The 20,526-nt window shown below is 37.6% G+C and overlaps 1 protein-coding gene and 1 long non-coding RNA gene across 4 annotated transcripts; one reads left to right on the top strand and one right to left on the bottom strand.

Moving 5' to 3' along the window:
- Positions 1-1,069: 1,069 nt before the first annotated feature.
- Positions 1,070-14,907, bottom strand: LOC129377422 (sphingosine-1-phosphate phosphatase 1-like). Of its 3 annotated transcripts, XM_055057348.1 has the most exons (4): positions 14,663-14,907; positions 13,946-14,571; positions 7,732-7,821; positions 1,070-5,892 (listed from the first exon to the last, which is right to left on the bottom strand). In XM_055057348.1, exons 1-4 carry the CDS (start codon positions 14,703-14,705, stop codon positions 5,341-5,343), a joined length of 1,311 nt encoding a protein of 436 aa, XP_054913323.1. In that variant the 5' UTR covers positions 14,706-14,907; the 3' UTR covers positions 1,070-5,340. The 3 variants fall into 3 exon arrangements, with proteins under 3 accessions (XP_054913323.1, XP_054913322.1, XP_054913324.1); XM_055057347.1 differs by having other exon boundaries at positions 13,946-14,907; XM_055057349.1 differs by lacking the exon at positions 7,732-7,821 and having other exon boundaries at positions 13,946-14,907.
- Positions 7,253-8,082, top strand: LOC129377423 (uncharacterized). The gene is made up of 3 exons (XR_008607917.1): positions 7,253-7,279; positions 7,357-7,423; positions 7,680-8,082. It is a non-coding gene; the product is annotated as an uncharacterized LOC129377423 (long non-coding RNA).
- Positions 14,908-20,526: the final 5,619 nt, after the last annotated feature.

Genomic DNA, 20,526 nt, shown 5'->3' with positions numbered 1-20,526 from the left:
ATATTCCTAGAAAGAAATTTACATTTCAACTAACAACTTCAAAACTAAAACAAAAACAATCTGGGCCCCAAATTAAATCCAAAAACATCTCCCTTCCCTCTCAAACAACAGATTCTGAGGTTGATTTAAAACACCAGGTCCTTGTCAGCACTGCTCATGGGCGCGCTTCCATGGCAACACCTGACCAGGTGACCTCAAAGAGAAGAAAAATGATTAAAGCAAAAACACCAAACAAAGCCAGTTGCTTCCTCCAAACAAAATACACTTAATAAATAAATTGGAATATAGAAGCACAAACGCATCACCTTTTGAGGAGGGGTAAATCCCTCACAGTGTCCTTCTATTGATGCTCTCTTGAAAGCATCATCTGCTATTGTCTGTGTGTGGTTCTCCAGCTGCACAGTAGCACAGAGGAAGACTCTCCAGAGAATCATAAAATCTACCCAGAAGACTATTGCTCTCTGCCATCTCCTGAAGAACTCCATAGAGTCCATTGTCTCAGGGAAAACAGGAACATTTTAAAAGCCTCCTCACATCCTTGACACAATTTATTCCAACTGTTGCCATCTGGCTGCAGATACTGAAGCATTAAAACAAGGACAAACAGACTGAAGAACAGTTCATACACAATACCGATATGAGCATTAAATGCCACCAGAGCCATTTATCACTTGAGAGAATCATCAGCACTGAGCTTCCTTCCATCCTTAACACCACTCATCGCCAGTTTCGTTATAGTGCATGTAATTCCATTCCATGGTTTCTGTAATGACGATAAAGGTTATTATTTTATTTTTAGCCAAGAAAATTTAATGGGTATTTACATATGATCGTCACCATAAACTGATGTGTTAAAACACATTTTAAGTAAATGATTTCAAACGTTATTATTGCAACATAATTTTCTAAACTGTAACAAACATTTGTATAACTATAGCACAGTTTTATAATATGATGTTGGTTGGAACACAAAGGACACAGACATGGAAACATTCTACTGGGAACACTTCAGCCCTCTGGTTGCTCTGGATGTTTCCTTAAACTACTGTATGTAATGAAGCTAGGAAAAACATATTTTTATTTTTCAAAACATTTTATTGAAAAACAAAAAATACTAAAATCACCCCAGGACATGTTTATCTGGGAGCTTTATAAATGTACATGGAAAACCCAAAATGACATTCAATGACAGGAATGTTTTATTGATTTAAAAACAAACAGTGCAAAGCAGAATAAAAGATCAAACATTCTAATAAGATTTAAAAATTTAGGAAATATATTATTAAAAACTTTCTGTAAGATAGTCTGCTCAGTATATTTCAAAAATGTTTTGGGTTGTGCCTTGATAACTAAATAATTTTATTAAAAAATATTAGCTGAGCTTGCAGTGTGGCATACTCAAATCCTGTAAGCATAGGTTATATTTTCACGTTGAACTGACTGTGGCCATACAAAAAAAGAAAAAGAAAAACAGACATAGTAATATTTCTGTACAAATGTCCCTCTTCATATTTGAAATAGAAGTTTATATTCAAGCTGTGGAAGAACCAATCTTCAATACTAGCAGGATATGTATTTCATCACAAATGATCTAAACAGGACATGAGAGTTCACACAAACAGGAAAAAGCAAAAAGCAATCATCAAAATGCCAAATATGAAAACGAAGACATTCCAAACCTTTTCTGTCCCTGTCTGCATATCTAGGTGCTGCTCAGCTCACCCCTTTGCCATTTCATACTATTGCACTTCTGTGCCATTCATACCTGCTTTATGAGGTACAAAAGGAGCAATGTGTCAAAGAACGCACCCCATCTGCTAAATTGGTCACTTTGACTGACCTACTGGAAGAAAATTACTTCATATCACTCAAATAATACTCAAATATATCACCAAAACATAATTAATTAGATTTTTTTAGGCAGAATTTAGTTTGCTATTTTCATTTTGGTTTGAGTCAAACTTTCAACAACTAAATCTTTTTACATATTGGTCAGTTTTTCTGTATATTCCTAAAATATGAAATCTGAAGTTTATTTTCAGAGCCTCTTACATCTCTTCAGAAAATGTGGCGGCTCATGAATGTGTTCAGTTGAATTACACACATAACTGAATTTAAATTCAGGAGAAGTGTTTAAGTTAAATAAACTGATATGAAAATGTAAAGTACTTAGAAAATAATTAGTTGAAGGACATGTCGTAGAAGAAGGAAGGGACAAAGTGGTAATGATGTAAGGGAAAACTTGGCGAAGGAGTGAACTGCAAAGGAAAAACATTTCACTGTGTTGGAGGAAAAGCAACAGTTTACCTCAGAGTGACAAACTGGAAGGTTGTTGTCTATAAAAGCCAAAAATATAGGAAAAGACCTTCAGTAGTTTGTATGGTGGATTCCGCTGCACATGTGCAATTAAAGGGAACCTTAAATATATCAGTGTCATATATACCAGGGACAGTTCAGTATTTTTAATGTAAGGTTCTGTAAGACATGCAAGATAATTTAGCTTTACAGAGTCAGGGGGGAGAAGGGTGGGGTATTAAAGGGACAGTTCAGTATTTTTAATGTGAGGTTCTGTTAAAAGTCAATATCTTACCTACAGTAGATGATTTGGGGGGTTTCATTTAGTGTAAATCTACAGTAGTTGGACCCAGAGGATGAAGGATGTTTTTATGGCATTATCAGAAATCTAAATATAGTGAAAATCTGTTTAGATTGTGCTTCACATGCTCCTTTTGAAAAAAAAAAGCATGTTTTTTGTTTGGTTTGTTTAAATAATTGTAAAGCACAATCTAAACAAACCAAACAAAAACCGACATGGTCTGGGATCAAACTCACAATCCTTGAAGAACATATACTATATTGTCAAAAGTATTTACTCAACCATCCAAATTATGGGAGTCAGGTGTTCCAGTCACTTCTATGGCCACAGGTGTATAAAATGAAACACCTAGGCATGCAGAACTGTTTTCACAAACAGAATGGTTCACTCTCAAGAGCTCAGTCAATTCCAGTGTGGAACTGTGATAGGGTGACACCTGTGCAACAAATCCAGTGGTGAAATTTTCTCGCTCCTAAATATTCCATAGTCAACTGTCAGCTGTATTATAAGAAAGTGGAAGTGTTTGGGAACAACAGCAACTCAGCCACCAAGTGGTAGGTCACGTAAACCGACGGAGCGGGGTCAGCAGATGCTGAAGCATATAGTGCAAAGAGTATAGTCACCAAGTATAACCAATATAGTCACCAACTTTCTGCAGTTAGTCATACAGACCTCCAAACTTCATGTGGCCTTCAGATTAGCTCAAAAAGCAGTGGGCAGAGAGCTTCATGGAATGGATTTCCATGGTGGAGCAGCTGCATCCAAGCCAAACATCACCAAGTGCAATGCAAAGCATCAGATGCAGTAGTGTAAAGATAGATGACAGAAATCATGTTGTGACTATATTGCCTTTGGTGAACAAAATCCTGTCTAAGATCAGTAGCTGTTGGCGATCAGTAGCACACTCCCACCGGATGTTTAGTGTAACATGGAGCAGAAAGCTGACGTCGTTGTTTCTCCCTACATCCTGTGGGTAGCGCAGGTTGCTACAATCAATAGTAGCCACATAGGTCCACCTGCTAGAAGGAAACAAACACACCCAGTACAACACTTTTATTCTATTGGCTGAGAAGTTGCTAGGAGACTATGCCAAAAGGCAGTTCCATGTTTCTTAAGCAAGCTGAGAATCCGAGCAGAGACTAAGTGTGAGTGCGAGGAGTATAAGAGTTGTAACTCTTCTTTTGAGTATAAGAGTTACAACTTTTAAGAAGTAAGACATGAAGTCCTGCTTTCCAAATGAAAATGTAAGCAAAAGTATTAAAAGTTTTGAGAACAAAAGACATGAAATCCTGTTTTCTGACTGAATATGTGTGCTCTTGAATTATGGCAGGAAAATTTCACCAGGTGAGCAGAGAGTTTTGCAAGCGAAGATTTGCTCCAAGCAGAGACTAAGTGTGAGCGCAAGGAGACATTGTGAGAACAGTCATTGAAAGTTTTAAGAAAGACATGAAGTCCTGCTTTCCAAATGAAAATGTAAGAAAAGTGTCACACGTTTTGAGAACAAAAGTCATGAAATCTTGCTTTCAGAATAAAAATGTCTGCTCTTGAATTATGGCAGGAAAATTCCCCCATTTGGCCAAGTTTTGTCAATGGCCAAAAATCTGCATGAAACTTAAATTGGAACTTTAGAAAAAGCACAAGCGGTATCAGAAAGCTGGATCATCTGAAGATATTTCAACATATTGTGTCTTGCTTAAAAGTTGACTGGAGCTTTTAAATTGAAATAGGCAGAAGTTGTGACCCATAAAAGAGCAAAGGTTTTTACAGAATTTTGTGGAATTCTTCAGAATTCCAATGCATTTCAAAGGGGTTGAAATCTGCAAAAAAATTGTAATTGTAATTAAAAAAATATTATTGTTGAAATAACCAAAGGTCATCGCACAATGCTCCAGAAGAAGCAGAACGTTTTGATCTATGAATTGCTGAAATTCATATGGCAGAATTAGGTAAGTGCAGAATTAGTTGAGAGCTGAAAAATTTATGGAACATTGAAAAATAATAATAAAGAGAAACACAATCTTAAGTGAGAATGCTGAATGCATTCATACTTGATTATACAAGGTGTTAAAATAAACATGGCTAAGCTGCATGGTCTGCATTTGATCTAATCATAGTGCCTAATGTTAGGACTGTATGCTTGTATTTGAGGACAGTTCCCCCAACGGGACCCCAGGAGAAAGCACTTCACCCCAAGTTACCTACTGATCCAGTGTTGGGTGTGTTAATGAGGGAATGCTGCAAGGAGACAGTGACTGTAATGTTGAAGCACTTTGAATGGTCAATATGACTATGAAAGCACTTGCTACAGGCAATCGACTGCAGGTTAGATATTACCTGCTTATAACCTTTTAGCAAAACCTCATTAAAATTCTTGAACTGTCTTTAAAAAGGCAATGGAATGGATATTTAATGTAAGTCACACCAACATAAATAGGTTTGTCTTTCCACAGGTTAATCTTATAAAAGACAGTGCCACTTAAAGGAAATACTCCCTTGCCCTCATCCTGCTCCAGAGCTAACCTGAGTCTGTTTAAAAAAAGAGCAGAAAGGTTAAGAAAGTGAGGAAGGAGTTCAGTGTTCAGGCTTTAATGCATCTGAGTCAGTTCTGGCCCAAAACCTCCTGTTGAAGAGCAAAAACTCTTGTTTACATGGAAAAAACACTAGTTTACATGCAAAAACAGTATTGAAACGCTGGTTCTCCAATTCCTGGCTGGAGACTAAACGTGCACTGAAGCAACATCCTTTTATGAGTTCTCCACATAGGTGAAGAGCAGTGGAACCAAGAAGAGCACACTGAAGCCCATGGTCCCATAAACAATGTAGCGGTACGGGAGTTCTACCTCCATGTGCTGCCGGGCCTTCCTCACGTCTGAGCTGGGCACCCTGAATAGCCAGCACACCAGTGGGATGGTGACGGCCTTCATCAAAGCCCGTATTGTAATGAGGACTATCACACCCAGAACCAACCGCAGCATAGCGCCACACATCAGGCCGCCACTTACAGTAGGCACCATGAGAGGTAGCTGGTCCGCCGTCAGATCCGGCATCAAACCAAGGAGCTGGTTTACATGAGACGCAAGTGCCACGCCAGCACCCACACCCAGGATCTGAGCCGTGTCACCTCGAGAAGTGCTCCAGGTGTCCAGGGTGAATGAGAAGAGGGCCAGGGCCAGGGGAATGGAAACGATGACCAGCGGAGCATAGCGGCAGCTCAGGTTGAAGCTGTCAATCGTGTCCAATGCAGGGAGAAAGAAGAAGAGGATGAGCATGCTGTACAGGATGCCAGCAATGACGTCCTGCAGGGAAGAAGCACAGAAACAGAATCTGTGAATCCACGGCATGCTGCTTTCTCCATAAAGCAGAGAAAAAATATTAGGAATCTGAAATTTTCCCCTTGATTAGAAGTTCTACTAAAATCCTCCAAATCATGAAGTAACCTTCCAATGTTTTCAGCTTATAAATGCATAAACAACTATTGTAATGCATCTTTTATGGCTTTCATGAGAGTCAAATCAAACTTAGAAACATGTGCTTTGGTAATCTAGTAAATCATTTTCTGTTTTATTAAAAAGCTACTACAGCTGTTGAAGAACCTGTAGCACATGTTTTCTCTTTTATGTGTCAGAGTTCTTAGAGACCAAAAGAATCAGAAGTGATTACAATCTGAGTCAATGGCGCTTTTCTACTACACCGCCTCTAACCGGTTCGGTCCCGGTTCACCCCGGCCAGATTCATTTTCCATTAGCAGATCCGGTGCAGTTCTGCCCAGCTGTTCTAAGATTTCAATACCTACTATGGGAACAATACTAGCAGCACCAGCAGGGTATGACACCAAAGCCATTTGAATGACAGCTGTTGATTAGCTTGTGATTTATATCACTGAAAAATCCAAACATCATTTAGTTTAGTTGAGGATCACGGATATGCCGTCAAATAGCTGCTCAGTATGAGGAGTTTAATTATGAGTTTAATCAGGAGCACCACCTGAAAGACATGCAGTAAGTTTAGCAGCAGAATGACAGTGAATTAGCAGTGTTGCTAGCAGCTCATCTCTGAAAAACGGACAGCGATAAAGACGAGAGAAACGCTACAGCTGTGGTCAGCTTTCTGATGGCGCAGCAGTTTTGCGCCGATAGTATAAAACACCAAAAATACATAATATTAACTTGTGATGTGAATTTTAATTTTAACGTGGATTTAAAAAATACTAATAATTTCATGCGTGGCTATTGGTTTACATCTTGACTGCCTTATCTGAATCCAAAAGGTTGCACATTTTAAAAAAGAAAGAAAGAATGTCATTATATTTACATGTTCAGTTATGATGTTTGGCCATCACTAAATTTCAATTAGACAAAATGAAATATCTATTTGAGTCCTTCAGAACAAGAACCTAGCTCTCATTGCTGAGTGTTAACATCAGCAGAGTGTTGACCACAGCTGCTGCTCATGTCCCACCCACAATAATGAGGAACACATTAACTGGCGCAAAGTGCTGATGGAAAAGTGTCTTCAATGTTAGTGATAGGAGTATGTGTAACGGGTAATAGATATAGATGAAATTCTTGCTAAAATATGTTTTTTAATTACCATGTGATGAATGGTTTTTGGCGCCCCCTACTGGTTGCCTATAAATAGGAAGATAAACCGTAAATTCCACGGTCTGTTCAGCACTCTACTGTGGTAAGTCACCAAACCCAGTTCTTTTCTGAACAGTCATAGTGGGTGTGCTCAAAGACTGACGTGGAGTTTTATTACAGTATGTGGAGAACTGGTGGACCAGTAGAACAGCTCAATGTGCTAATTTGTGTTGACCATTTATTACAGGTAATTATGTGATATTATTTATTAGTAATTTATGTTGTCAGTTATGTTTGTCAGTTTTTCTTCAGTTGAGTTTGTCGGTTTGTCTGTTTGATTTTATGTAAAATCTTTCTTTGCACCATTATCACAAGAAAATGCTTAATAATATTGGCATTTTGCATCTCCATAAGCATGTTCAGTTATGGCATGAGGCATCGGCTAATGATTAATGGTTAGCATTTATTATAAACACTGTTAATAATTCTTCAACTTTACTTAGGGCTGGAAGTGTCAAAGTTGGCACCATGTTTGAGACTGTGTGTGAGACATACCAGTACTGAGTGCATCCCCATGTAGATCCGGCTGGAGCAGACCAATAGACACCAACAGAGAGCCAAGCTGAAACCGAGGGTGTAAGGGTACTGCAGAGATGAGAGGAGGCACACTTCAAATGGGAACATCCTTATCCAATAATGGCGTTTCCTGTTACCCAAATCACCCTGATAAAAAGTTTATATAACCAGATGTTTTGGCCATGAGACGCACACAAGTAGATGCATATGGGTTTGAATATCCTTAAACCCATCCTCATCCATGATCTATTTCTTGTAATTAGTATGTCTCAAAGTTCTTTGCAGGAATGCACTGATGTTATTGCATTCAAAACCACAACAAAGACAAAAATAATTGCGCAAGGGTAACTGGACTTCATAGAACCAGAAAAGAACATGAAAAGATGCTCAAGTAATTCAAAACATCAATGAGAAGTTTTCAACCTCTAATTAAAAAGAAAAGGAAATAGACATATTCACTAAAACTGGTTGGGATTTACTTAAGAATAAAAATGGAAGATGAAGGATTCTCAAGGCCAGCCTTAATGTTCCAAACATTGTTTGATTTCACTGCCTGTATGGTGGGAGAAGCGGCAAAGGAGGGTTATTACAGTAGTGTTTTATTTAGTCATTCTTTTAAAAAGTTATATTGTTGGATAATGAATGGCTTCAACAAAATACTAACATGAAGGAAAGACCTATTTTTGTTTTATCATTCATATTCTCTGAAAAATGACAAACTTCAGAAAAATTGCCAGTATACACATATCCTGGCAATTTTGAATAAATTCCCATTGTATTCTTACACTGAAAAATGTGTCCAACCTTTAATAGACAACATTTATTCAGTGAAGAAAATGTCTTTATTTTCCTACCATGATAGGTGTAAAATTTAAGTTTAATTGTTTCCCTGTGGCAACAATGAAAATGGCTAAAACTAGACAGCAGGAATAGAACATCATTCCTTAGTCTAAAACCTCAGTTTTAGTTTTCTGCACCTGACTGCTGAAATGAAAATAAACAAAGAGCTTTCTTAATCCTTTAGAAAGAACTGGAAAAGAGTCTGGTAAAGATTTGAAATCAGGCATTTGGCTATAACAAAAAGTAGTCCACAAGTGGAGGAGATGCCAAACAAATGCCAACACACCAAGGTCTGGCCGTCCAAACATGTTCACCCAGAAAGCACAAAGCAGTATGCTACAAGAAGTCTCCACATCCCCTAAAATGTCACCACAGCACCACCATTGGATTGCTGTGGTGACAGCAAGATCTAGAGAAACTCATCCACCTTTAGTAGCAACAGTTTATTCACAGGTCTGCCTAAAAAAATGCAGACAGCTGCAGTTGATCCAGAATGCTGCTGCTGGTGTTCTGACTAAAACCAGGAAGACATCCACTGAGAGAATACACTGCAAGATACTGTTGCTAGTTTATAAATCACTGAACGGCTTAACACCACAATACATTAAAGATCTGACAAATATCTCTTCAGTTTGATGTCATAATGGAGACAGGAAGTGTGTCACTGAAGTAATGGCACCAAAGACAATAAAATTATTCAGGGTTAGAGTGTTGTAACTTGGAGTGGAGGAAGTATTTGATCCCCCCACTGATTCTGAAAGGTTACTCTGACAAATAATTTAAAAGCCTATGATTTTTAAGGTGGCTTCATTTTAACAGTGTGAGAGAGAATATCAAAAAGAAAATCTAGAAAATTAAGTAATATTTAAAAACAAAATAATTTGCCTTTCATTGAGGGAAATAAGTATTTGATCCCCTACCAACCAACCAATGTTGGCTCCCACAGACCACTGACACACCCTAATCTCCGTGAAGTCATTACCTGCATTAGAGACACCTGTCCCAAATTGTCACCTATGTAAAAGGCCACCTGTCAACAGACTCTATGACACTCCAACATCTGGAGCATAGGGACCAAAATCCAATTGAAAATCTATGGAGAGAGCTGAAGCTTTGCATTTCCAAAAGCAGGCCTAAAAACCTCAATGATTATGAGATGATCTGCAGAGAGGAGTGGGCCAAAATTACTCCTGAAGTGTGTGCACATCTTATAAAAAAATTGACTACTGTCAAGGGTTTTGTCACCAAATATTAAATTATGTTTCACTGGGGGTATGGAGGGGAGGGGGTCAAATACTTATTTCTTTCAATAAAATGCATTTTCCCTCATTTTATACAATTTTCCCAGTTTTTGTTTTGATATTCTATGTGTCACTGTTAAAATAAAGCTGGTATAAAATCATAAGATATTTTCTTGTATAAAATTTTTTAGTCACTTTATATTTATATTTGTCTTAATATTATTTGTTTGAGGAAGACAAAGGCTTTTGTTTATCTAAAAGGAACTCATCGTATTTTTCTGAGATTAATGAAAAAAACTATAATATGTATTTGATGCATTTCTTTTAAACAACTCAATAGGGTTATACTTTTTTCATGTGATTCTGTGATGCAAGAATTTCATACTGACTGACTGGGTGTTAGAAAGAACTCATATCAATGCTTGGCTTAAATGTTTTACTAATGGATTGTGTAAAGATTCCAGTGTCTAAATTATGAGACATGAATGTTTGCTGTGCCGAAGCAATAAAACAAAAGAAACATGTAATAGAGTAAACAGACTGTTACAGTCAGTATGCCAGTAAACCTTACATGAAAACTATCAAACCCTAAATTTTTGCCTAACAGCATAGCATTGGCTGTTAGGCTGTTGGAGGTCAGACTGCTCTTTTAGTATCTTTCTGCATGGAGTTAGGGGAAAAACAATTTGAACAATGACTCCTTGTGCAATTATAAAGTTCAAAGTACAGCTACGTTTAACAGTTTATGGTCTTTGGTTGTTGAAATGGCTTCGCTGTACTTTCACTGCCTTCATCAGACAATGTGTTTCATGGACACTCAAAAAGCTTGATGTTTATCAGTGAATATGGTTTGGAGATTTTAATTGAGCTTCAATTAAAATTCCTTCAATCAAGTCACTGCTTTTGATCAGAGTATGCTATTTTAATAACGCTACAGCATTTTTTGTTGTAATGTTACCCTTACTGTACAGTACATTATTCTCAATTCTGTTTTATTGATGGTGAGACTCAATTAAAATGTTTTAATTAAATGCAGGGTCTGCAATTAATTGATCCCAATTGCAAACGTCTGATAAAATAATTAAGAAATGTGGACTGTGAACGCTAACATTAGCATTTGGGACATCTATGCTGCTACATGTCTAGAGGTGCTATTTTAAGCTACAATGTCTTTGCTGACAGGGTAAATCCTTAAAGCACAACTTGAAGGCAATGTTTTTTTCCCAGCTTGCCATCAGATTGTTTTTGAAGCATATATGAGCTCCCAGTGGGCCAAGGGAAGCAACTTTGCTGTTGCTAGCAGTTGTCACTTAGCTCACTAGGACTACAGTGGTAGTGGTTGTTAGCTTGATCTCTGCTCCTATGCATGGAAGCCTCACTTCTATCAGACTGCCCCAGGTCAGCTGTGGCTACAATCCAGGATCTTTCCACCATCAGTGTGTGAATGGCTGAAAGTAGAATGCTGTTTAAAACTGATTTTAGGCAGCATCATGGATAGTTTCAGGTGTGACTGATGTCAACAGTTAAAAAGGGGTGTGTCTGTTGCAGAGCAGCAGCTCAACATGTGTGACGCACACGATCAGGTCCACGCAGCGGGAAGAGTCCCCTTGAGGAAGTTAATCAAACCTTAAATGGAAAAAAAAGCACAAAAAAAAAAAAAACATAAAAGGGATCTTACAGCATTCATCCCAGCACCACAGATTGAAACCGTTAGGGAGTCTGGCTTCCACGTAAACGCCACCCGGTGACCGAGGATGCCACACAGGGGAGAAAACTAAGCTCTATGAAATTCTGAACTATTTCATTTTGGCTGTTTTTTGTGGCACCACTATTTTTTTCTTATCTTCTCGGGAGCACTTTGCCATTTGGATTTTTCATTTTGGATCGAAACTTAAAGCCAGCAGCTGGGAAATATTTATGGGAGGTATTTTTTGAGCATAAGGACTTCATTCTGATTTTAATTAATTAAATTTTGGGAAATCTTTTGCTGACATAAACTGAGTTATTTAATCTAAACTAATATTTTTGAGAGAATTCTGTCACTGCTAGCTGTTTATTTTCCAGTATAATCATTTATCCTTACTATCATTATTATGGAGTTGTGAATAAGGAAATTGTTGACAACATGAACAATTTCCATAAGTATTTATTTGTCAACAAATTAAGAGTGATTATCAAACTTGGTCATCTGATACCTGAAACAGAACCTTTTGTAAGTTGTGCCTTAAGTCAAGCTGAATGTCACAAGTTTATATTTCTAATAAATCACCAAACAACTGTTTGTGCTTTCAATTGCCAACTGTCAGTTAAATGAGCATTGTAAAACGCTACACTGTCTGATTAACTTCTAATGTATCCTGGACTCAAATGTCCTCATGAATAGTTCACCCTCTCAGTTGCATCCTGATTAAATACTCATCACTTCCTGAGAGAAAACATTCCCTATGGAAAATATTCAAAACATTAATGGGAAAATATTTTAAGAAATAAGTTTTTTTTCACCTTTTCCTTTCCCCAAGTAATCCCATTGAGACTTAAAATGACTTTTACAAGAAAAACATGGTCAAGAATACAGATGTGAAACAGACAACAGAAAACAGACTGGTTGAAACAACTTAGCAGCTTGCAGTAGCAGAGTACACCCCTCATATTTTTGTAAATATGATATAAGTGGTGGTCTGAGACAGTGACCTGTCCTCCTCACTAAAGTGTGGGTCTACTCTGCTCTACAACAATGTTGTGATGCAATTATGGTTCTGTAAATTTAACTTTTTTCTACATTTCCTTGTTTAGTTAGTTTTGAAGTTATTTTCCATTTCATTTAGTTGTAGTTCAGTCATGACACAGCTCAGTTTCTGGGCAGCAGAGATGATATTCTACAGTAACATGTTATCATTTATTTCAGTTATTTCCAGCTCTGATAATCCACTTCCTTTGCTTTTGCTGCTCCTCTTTCAGACTCTGTCAGACCACATGGTCAGAATGTAAACAGAGAGATGGTAGAGTTGAGAATATGATCCTTTCTCATCATGCTTGATGGAAGACATGGTTTGAACTTCCTCCTTCTCGCTGCCTCCATGAAGGATCCTTTTCAACTCCTCTATGATTGGGGTCATAGTTCCAACTATTATTAGGTGCCAATTATGTGCTCATTGTGAAAACACCTTGATGCCACAGTTATGCATCATAACTGTTTGAAAATAAAAAAGTAAGAGCAAATGTCCTTTCAGCTGGAGAGCATTCAAACTCAGAGGGAACAAGTATTTAAACATGCAATGCCTCAACCCAAAACGTAAAGAACAAAAGTCTACAAAAAAAAAAAAAAAAAAAACTCTTGGTTTGTGCATTAATATCTACAGACTATCATTCTTGAGATTTTCCAAAATGAAACTGACTTTGACGTCCTGCTCTCTGATGTGAACTGTTCTGCTACCTTTTGTTTGGGCAATGGTAGATGGACCGTAAAGGGCTTTTCTGGTCAAACCGACTGACTAAATATGCCCAAATTCTTTACCATCGACAATCATGCAAACTTTTTCTGTGGACAGTAACAAACTACAAAGCACTAAAACTTGCTTAAATAAACAGAAATCTGACTCTATTCAGTGTTATTTAATCCAAAGAGCATAAAAAAATGTTTTTTATGATTTTAAGACTTTACTGTTTAAACAGTAACACAAATGCTCAAAAATAATAATTAGAACTAAAATGATGAGTAAACCGCCACATGTAAATTTAAATGCGCATTGGCCTGTATGCCAAAGTACAGAAAATGCATGTAAATTGGAAGGGATACTTTTGTCCTCTCTGAAAAAGAAAATAGTATAACAGAATCATAGTTTAAATATATTTGAATCATTTCTGTTCAGCTGTGACCCTGTGCATAGATCATAATTGTTATTTACTCTGTGGTTCAATGCTTATAAAGCTGATTGGTGAGGCCCCAATTCAAACTGCACTTACGGCCTCAAACGACACTGAGCCGGCCCTGCTGATGCTCTAATCTAATGCAACTTCATTTGTAAATAATACTTGTGGCCAGGAGGAAATGAATCCTAACCACTTCTCCATATTTTCAACAGTGCAGTAGCCTGGTGTGTGTTAGTGATTACCTCCCAGCGGCCATGGGTCATGAAGAACAGGGAGAAGGGGATGGCTGTCCCTGACATGGCGTGGGTGGACGGCATGCTGTACTCAGAGTTGTAAAACATTTCCACTTTCACCACAGGTGGAGAAGCGGGTCGGGGCCAGCCGATTACATCCTTTGTGCACTGTCCCACGTACATGACCCAGACCCACACCATGATCAACCGTCTGCTCACGAAAGCGTCCACATTCCACATGATGAAGGGAAAAAAGATGATGTAAAACAATTCGTTTCCCAACTCTGTCCCGAAGGTGAACAAGTAAAACAAGAAGCGGTTCTCGATGACAAACTCCTGCCCCGCTTCGCCCGTCAGAGAGTTTCTGCGGAGGGGTTTAAGAGTGCTGCCCCGCACAGCGACACTTTCTCCGACTGTGGACAGAGAAGCCCCGTTCAGGGGAGCGTCTTCCATGTCATGCTTGAGTTTTCTAGGCTCACTTACATCTGCGGTCCTCCTCTGAACTCCCATACTGGTCAAGTGTTCATCTCCCGTTTCCCCGGCTGTGTGATGATGGAGAGCCCCGTTGTTGCGAGAACGAACCTTTTCTACTGACCTGTAGCTGTCAGAGGTCGAACTATCGGCAGGAACAGGTTCTGAAAAAGTACCCCGTATCCCGCAAATAAGCTGAAAGCGGGCGACAAGGTGAGGGTCTTGGAGATAGCGAAGGTACTCCATAACTCTCACCATGTTGAGCTGGCTCTATTCGCGGAGGTGCAGGAGGGAACATGGACTTGTGTACTTCCTCTGAGCGGTGGGTGTTAGCTCCGAGGCTGCCGTCTGCTGACGAGGGCAGCTATCTGAGGTGAAGCGCGAACCATGAGAAGAGCTGAGAAAGTTCGGATGACCCGTAAAACATGCACAACACAGTGCAGGAGACAGTGGCCTGTTCGGTCACAGCGGAAACACAAAGACACAGACTCTAGATTCTCGGAAACACATTTTTTACATTGCGTTCAAGGGCTGTGGGAAATCTTGCTTATTTTGTCATGTTCATATTTGGTTGATAAGTAATTCACGGCAGAATTGTACCGTCATAAACTAACGCAGGAATAATATTATATTTGAACTAATTGTTGATCAGGTTCCTTATGCTGCAAACATTTTTCGTTGGAGATTTTGTCTTGCCTCTCAGAGCAACTGACTGTGGCCAGAGAAACCCACCATAAAACATTAAATGCAACATGAGTGTCCTTACCGTACGTCTGTGTCAACGCCATGTTGAGAGTGTCATATTGACACCCAAAGTATGTGACAATTTAAACATTTATGAGACTGAATGTCCATGTTCCCTTTTCTCTCTCATTGCTGAAATTAGCTTCAGGACTGTTGCTTGACTAAACTCAAGTTCTCCCCGGTTCTTGCCTCATTCTAAAGGTTTATTCTTTTATCCTGAGCTATCTCTGTAGATATGCCATAGGCTTGTTTTTTATTCTCCGCTATTAACCATGTACTTTTCATTAACATACTTCTACAACAGCTCTTCTGTTTTTGTTTTGTTTTTTTTTTTTTTGTTTTGGGTTTTTTGTCTTCTCAAATCCTGTCAGTAATGGCAGGTGACCGCTCTTACTAAGCTCTTACTAACCTTGACTATCTCAAAATCTAAAATATATTTAAACAAGGTGGAATTATTCTAAACTACAAAGATTCTTTAAAATAAATGTATGTGAAAGTTTTATTTTGTTTGTGAAAATAAATGTTTAAGAGATAAAATTGACATTCAGGTATACCATAAATGCTTTACATGAAAAAGTAGTTTTGATAAATAATTTAGTCCATTTGTGAACAGTTTAAGTATCTCAGATTATGAATTATGTGATTCTGATTCTATCAGGTTCTGCACAAACAATGCCACCAGCTAACAATGCCATCAGATAAGGTGAGGTGCTGATCACAACAGTGCCACACCTTTTGGTGAAAGACTGCAAAGTGAGGCAAATGACAGTAAGCATCAATCCAAGGAAAGCAGAGTGATCAAAGACTAGATCAGGAGGTTGGGAGCTACCCAGACTTATCTTTGTGGACTGGTGTGTGAATGAGCAGATCTGGGACCTCATCACCAGGAGCAATACATTACATCCTGTTAAATCACTCACACAGAGTCAGGCTGGCCCCCAACACAAGGACTCAATACCAGGAAGACAGGGTCTTGTGATTAACCTGCTTCTCTACACAGATGACCATTTCTCCATCCGGCAAAGTTGGATGGAGACATCCAACTTTGGATGGAGACAAAGTTGGATGGAGACAATGATAGCTGGATTTCAAGCAAGGAGGGTGAGATAGTTAGACAAGGTTGAGCAGATCTCAGAATGGTGTCCCATCAATACCATGCTCCTTTAAACCACAAGAATAAATTAGCTCATTATTGACTCTAAAAGAAAAAAAATTGATATCCTACCTCTAGTCATTGGCTGGGCCCATGTGGAGAGGGAACCAGTGTTCAGGTTTCAAGCTAGAGAATGACCTGAAATGAAGTTCCAACACCAAGGAGCTACTGAAGAAGGCAATGCAACAGAGAATGGATTTTTTCAGGATCCTCAGGAAGCGTCTTCTTCCACAAAACCTGCTACTTGTTTTCTGTCACTGTTCCACTGTGATCATTCACTATGTGGCACACCGCGGCATACCACATGCTTTCCTCTTTTTCAGAGAGGAAAGGGCTTCATTGGGTAATCAGGATGGTGAACAAATTAATTGGCTGCACCTTCATCCTAGAACAAATGTACACCTTCCAATAAAAAGCATTGGGCACACAGGACTCATCATGGACATTGCTTCTTCCAACTGTTGCTATCAGATAAAATATTTAGACCAATGAAAAGTAGGACTAACCATTTAGGAACCATCTTTTTGTCTGAGCTTCTTGGCCTTAAAATTACAAAGAAACTTCTTTAAATTCTCAATGTGCAATGGAGATCCAATGAATGCAAGATTAATTAATCTTTGAGTTGATAATTATTCTTCACATTTTGAAGCATATATGAGCTCCCAGTGCATGTCTCTTTTTGAGCCGACAGCACTTTTTTTTAAATTTCTTTGTTCCTTTGTAAAAAGTGACTCAAAATAAAGGTTTTGTTTTTGTTGTGCAGTAATTTACTCAACATTTTTGTGAAATAGCCATTTACTCTGGATATAATTTGAATGCTACCTACAGCTTCCTGTTAGTCAGACTCAGTATGGAAAACAAAAAAATAAAGACTTGCTTTAAACATGACTTGAAAATTTAAATGACTGCAACTGATGATTAGCTACATCTACTCTTTTTTTAACCTGGATTATAAATCGGGCATTTGTCCAATCACCATCTGACCTGTAGATGTTTCCTGAGCCTATATGTTTTGTCAAAACACACAAAAAGAACAGGTTATGGTAATGTCATCATCCCAGTAAAATCTGTGACACAACACCCTGAAGCATGGATACCAGCATGCACCAGGCACGTCAGCCTGTGTATAGACCTGCAGTGTTGTAGAAATAAAACCCCAATTCCAACCAGGTTGGGATCTTGTGTAAAATACAAGTAAAAACAAAATATGATGATTTGCAAATCCTTTTCAACCTGTTTTCAAATGAATTAAAGATAATGCATGTAATTTTCAGATGAAAAATATTTTTTTTCATATGTTCATGTTAGATTTTGATTCCTGCAACACAATTAAAAAAAATGCAGAGAAAGGGGCAACAAAAGACCGTTTCTTTTAGCAACTTGTTTTTCTCTAACTTGTGTTAGATTAATTTGCTAGTCCCCAGGATAGTCCAGGTTGGTTTCTGTTTTATCCAAGTGAAAACAGGTGAGAGCGAAAACTGGGTATAAAGACAGTGTCCCCAAGCAAGGATGGGCGCGGTTCACTGCTTTGTGAAACACTGTGTGAGCAATTAGTACAGTTTAAGAATAGTTTTTCAAAGTACAATTGCAAATATTTTGTAATTGAATCATCTACAGCCCATAAAATCATGAAAAGATTCACAGAATCATGCAATCTTGTCACTGTAGCATTTGACTAATGTCAATTAAAGCTTTTATCACCAGTGGAAAAACAAGAATTCATTTTGATAGTATACTTATTCTTTGAATGAAATAAATATTTCTTAATTTTTAATGTGAAAGTTAAGGTAACATTTTATCCATTGATCACCTACTTTTATTTAAAGTCAAGAAAGATTCAAATGTAAAACTGATTGAACACTTCACAATTCTTTCATATCTAAAAAAATTGTTACTTTCTGATAAAGACTTATTATGATGATTACAATGACAGAAAAACTGAAAATAAAGATTAAAAGGGAGAATATTTACAAGAAGAAAATTACTTTTCAAGTAAGTCTGCTTCTTAAAGTAGGAAGATACACAGGAATGACTGATCAGCTGTTTCAACACATTAGATGAGAATATCCTTGAAAGAAAAAGCATTTAGCATTTTAGTTAAATCTTTAAGCGGTTTCTTGAAGTCATACCAAAAATTCTAAAAATATTTGACAGTTGCCTTGCAGACATATGATGTACTAAACTGAAAATCTAATTGAAATAATGTAATATTTTATAGACCTTAAAATTATGGACAAATATTGTCTTTAATATTGTGTTTGTCTGACTGCTGCTGAGGTTGGTTTGGGTTGGTTCCCCTCACTTACAGACTTCAGTCAAATAGATTTTCAGGCCATCTCATCCTGTAGACCTATGGTTTTTACCTTTACAAAGAAGCTTGCAAAAGTCTAATAAAAAGAAATGCCTGGCAAACAACACTGGCAGTTTTATTATTTGTTCTTGATAGCTGTATTTGTTACATTATCATAAACACAAAGCAACTGTGCTTAGCAAAAACTTCAATCACATTAAAATTATAAGCACACAATTTTAAAAAGATGAAAAACAAAAATGAGACAGAGAGAAGCTCAAATATTTAAGACGTTAATGCAGGCAATAATGAAGGACTTTCATTTAAATCCAACATTTCAAATATAAAACATGAAGGTAACATCCATCCATCCATTTTCTGTACAGCCCTATCCCTTGCGGGGTTTGTGAGGGATGCTGGTATCTATTTCCAGCAAATGTTTCGGGCAAGAAGCGGAGTAAACCCTGGACAGGTTGCCAGTCTGTCCCAGGGCAATGAAGGTAAAAATGCTTCTAAATTAAACAGTTTTATTAATGTATGAAATAAAGTGATTTCGGTTGAGAAAAATTTATTCAGAACTTACAGGTCTGAATAAAATATTTTCCAATTAAAATATAGTTACATACCATAAATACTGCCATTGTTAAGATCCAGTTCTGTTTGTTGTCTGAACATTTCTGAGTATTTATTATTTTTAGAAAGATTTTGTCACTATGCTATTATGTGCAGAACAGTAATTGTATTTTTTATTCAGTTTGATTTTATATGGTAGTTGGTTACTTCCACACAAGAGGGCAGTGTAGTATCAGAAGGAATAGGTGTGGTTATCTTGCCATCAAGTAGAGAGAGAGGTTTGACACCGTTTTTTTTTTTGTTTTTACTTCATTTTACTTGACCAACGATTCTTTCATGTATGCCCAGTATTTGAATGGTTCAAATCTTATTTAGAAAACAGAACTTTCACAGTTAATCTTGACCAATGCTATTCTGGGGCCAAACCTTTAAAGTATGGCGTCCCCCAAGGCTCAATTTTAGGTCCCATTTTGTTCATTTTATATTTTTTTACCTCTAGGTCAGATTTTCCATAAATTTAACGTTTCCTTTCATTGCTTTGCAGATGACGTCCAGATTTATATGCCCCTTAAACTAAAAAATGGAAATAATGAATCTCTTCTGTTATTGACAGATTGTTTGGCTGAAGTTAAATCTTGGATGGGAAAAAACTTTCTTCACCTAAATCAAAGAAAAACTCAAGTTATATTATTTGGCCAAAGTCTTTACACTACAAAACCAGACCAGATCCTGGGTTCTTTAGCTCAATTTTGTGAGACCTCAGTTAGGAATCTTGGCTTTACTTGTGATAGCTGTTTAAAGCTTGATAAACAAGTTAGTTCTGTCGTTAAATCGAGTTTTTATCACCTACGGATTTTAGCAAAAATCAAATCTTATTTTTGTTTTAAGGACTTTGAAGGACTGATCCATGCCTTCATTACCACTCGTCTGGATTATTGTAATTCTTTATATAGTGCCATGGTTAAATCACAGATTCATTGACTTCAAATGATCCAGAATGCAGCGGCACGGCTTCTTACAGGAACCAGGAAGCATGACCATATAAGGCCTATGCGGGTCAATTTACACTGCCTGCCTGTTATGTATAGAATAGATTTTAAGATTTTTTTAACTTAAAAAGTTTTAAATGGGTTAGCTCCCCCTTATCTTCATGATCTTTTAAAATTTCAGTCTGTGTCCAGAACCCTCAGATCAAACAATCAGCTTTTACTTACAGTCCCTCGGACCCGACTAAGGAAAGGAGATCGGGCTTTTTCTGTTGTTGCTCCTAATTTATGGAACAATTTGCCTTTTCAGATTAGATCTGCTAGCAGCCTGGATCATTTTAAATTGCTTCTCAAAACTCATTTTTATTTGTTG

This window comes from Poeciliopsis prolifica, unplaced genomic scaffold, assembly GCF_027474105.1.
Source record: "Poeciliopsis prolifica strain line A6 unplaced genomic scaffold, Auburn_PproV2 SCAFFOLD047, whole genome shotgun sequence".
Classification (NCBI taxonomy): Eukaryota; Metazoa; Chordata; class Actinopteri; order Cyprinodontiformes; family Poeciliidae; genus Poeciliopsis; species Poeciliopsis prolifica.
Note: the sequence above shows the minus strand (reverse complement) of the source record. Positions and strands in the feature narration are given on the sequence as shown.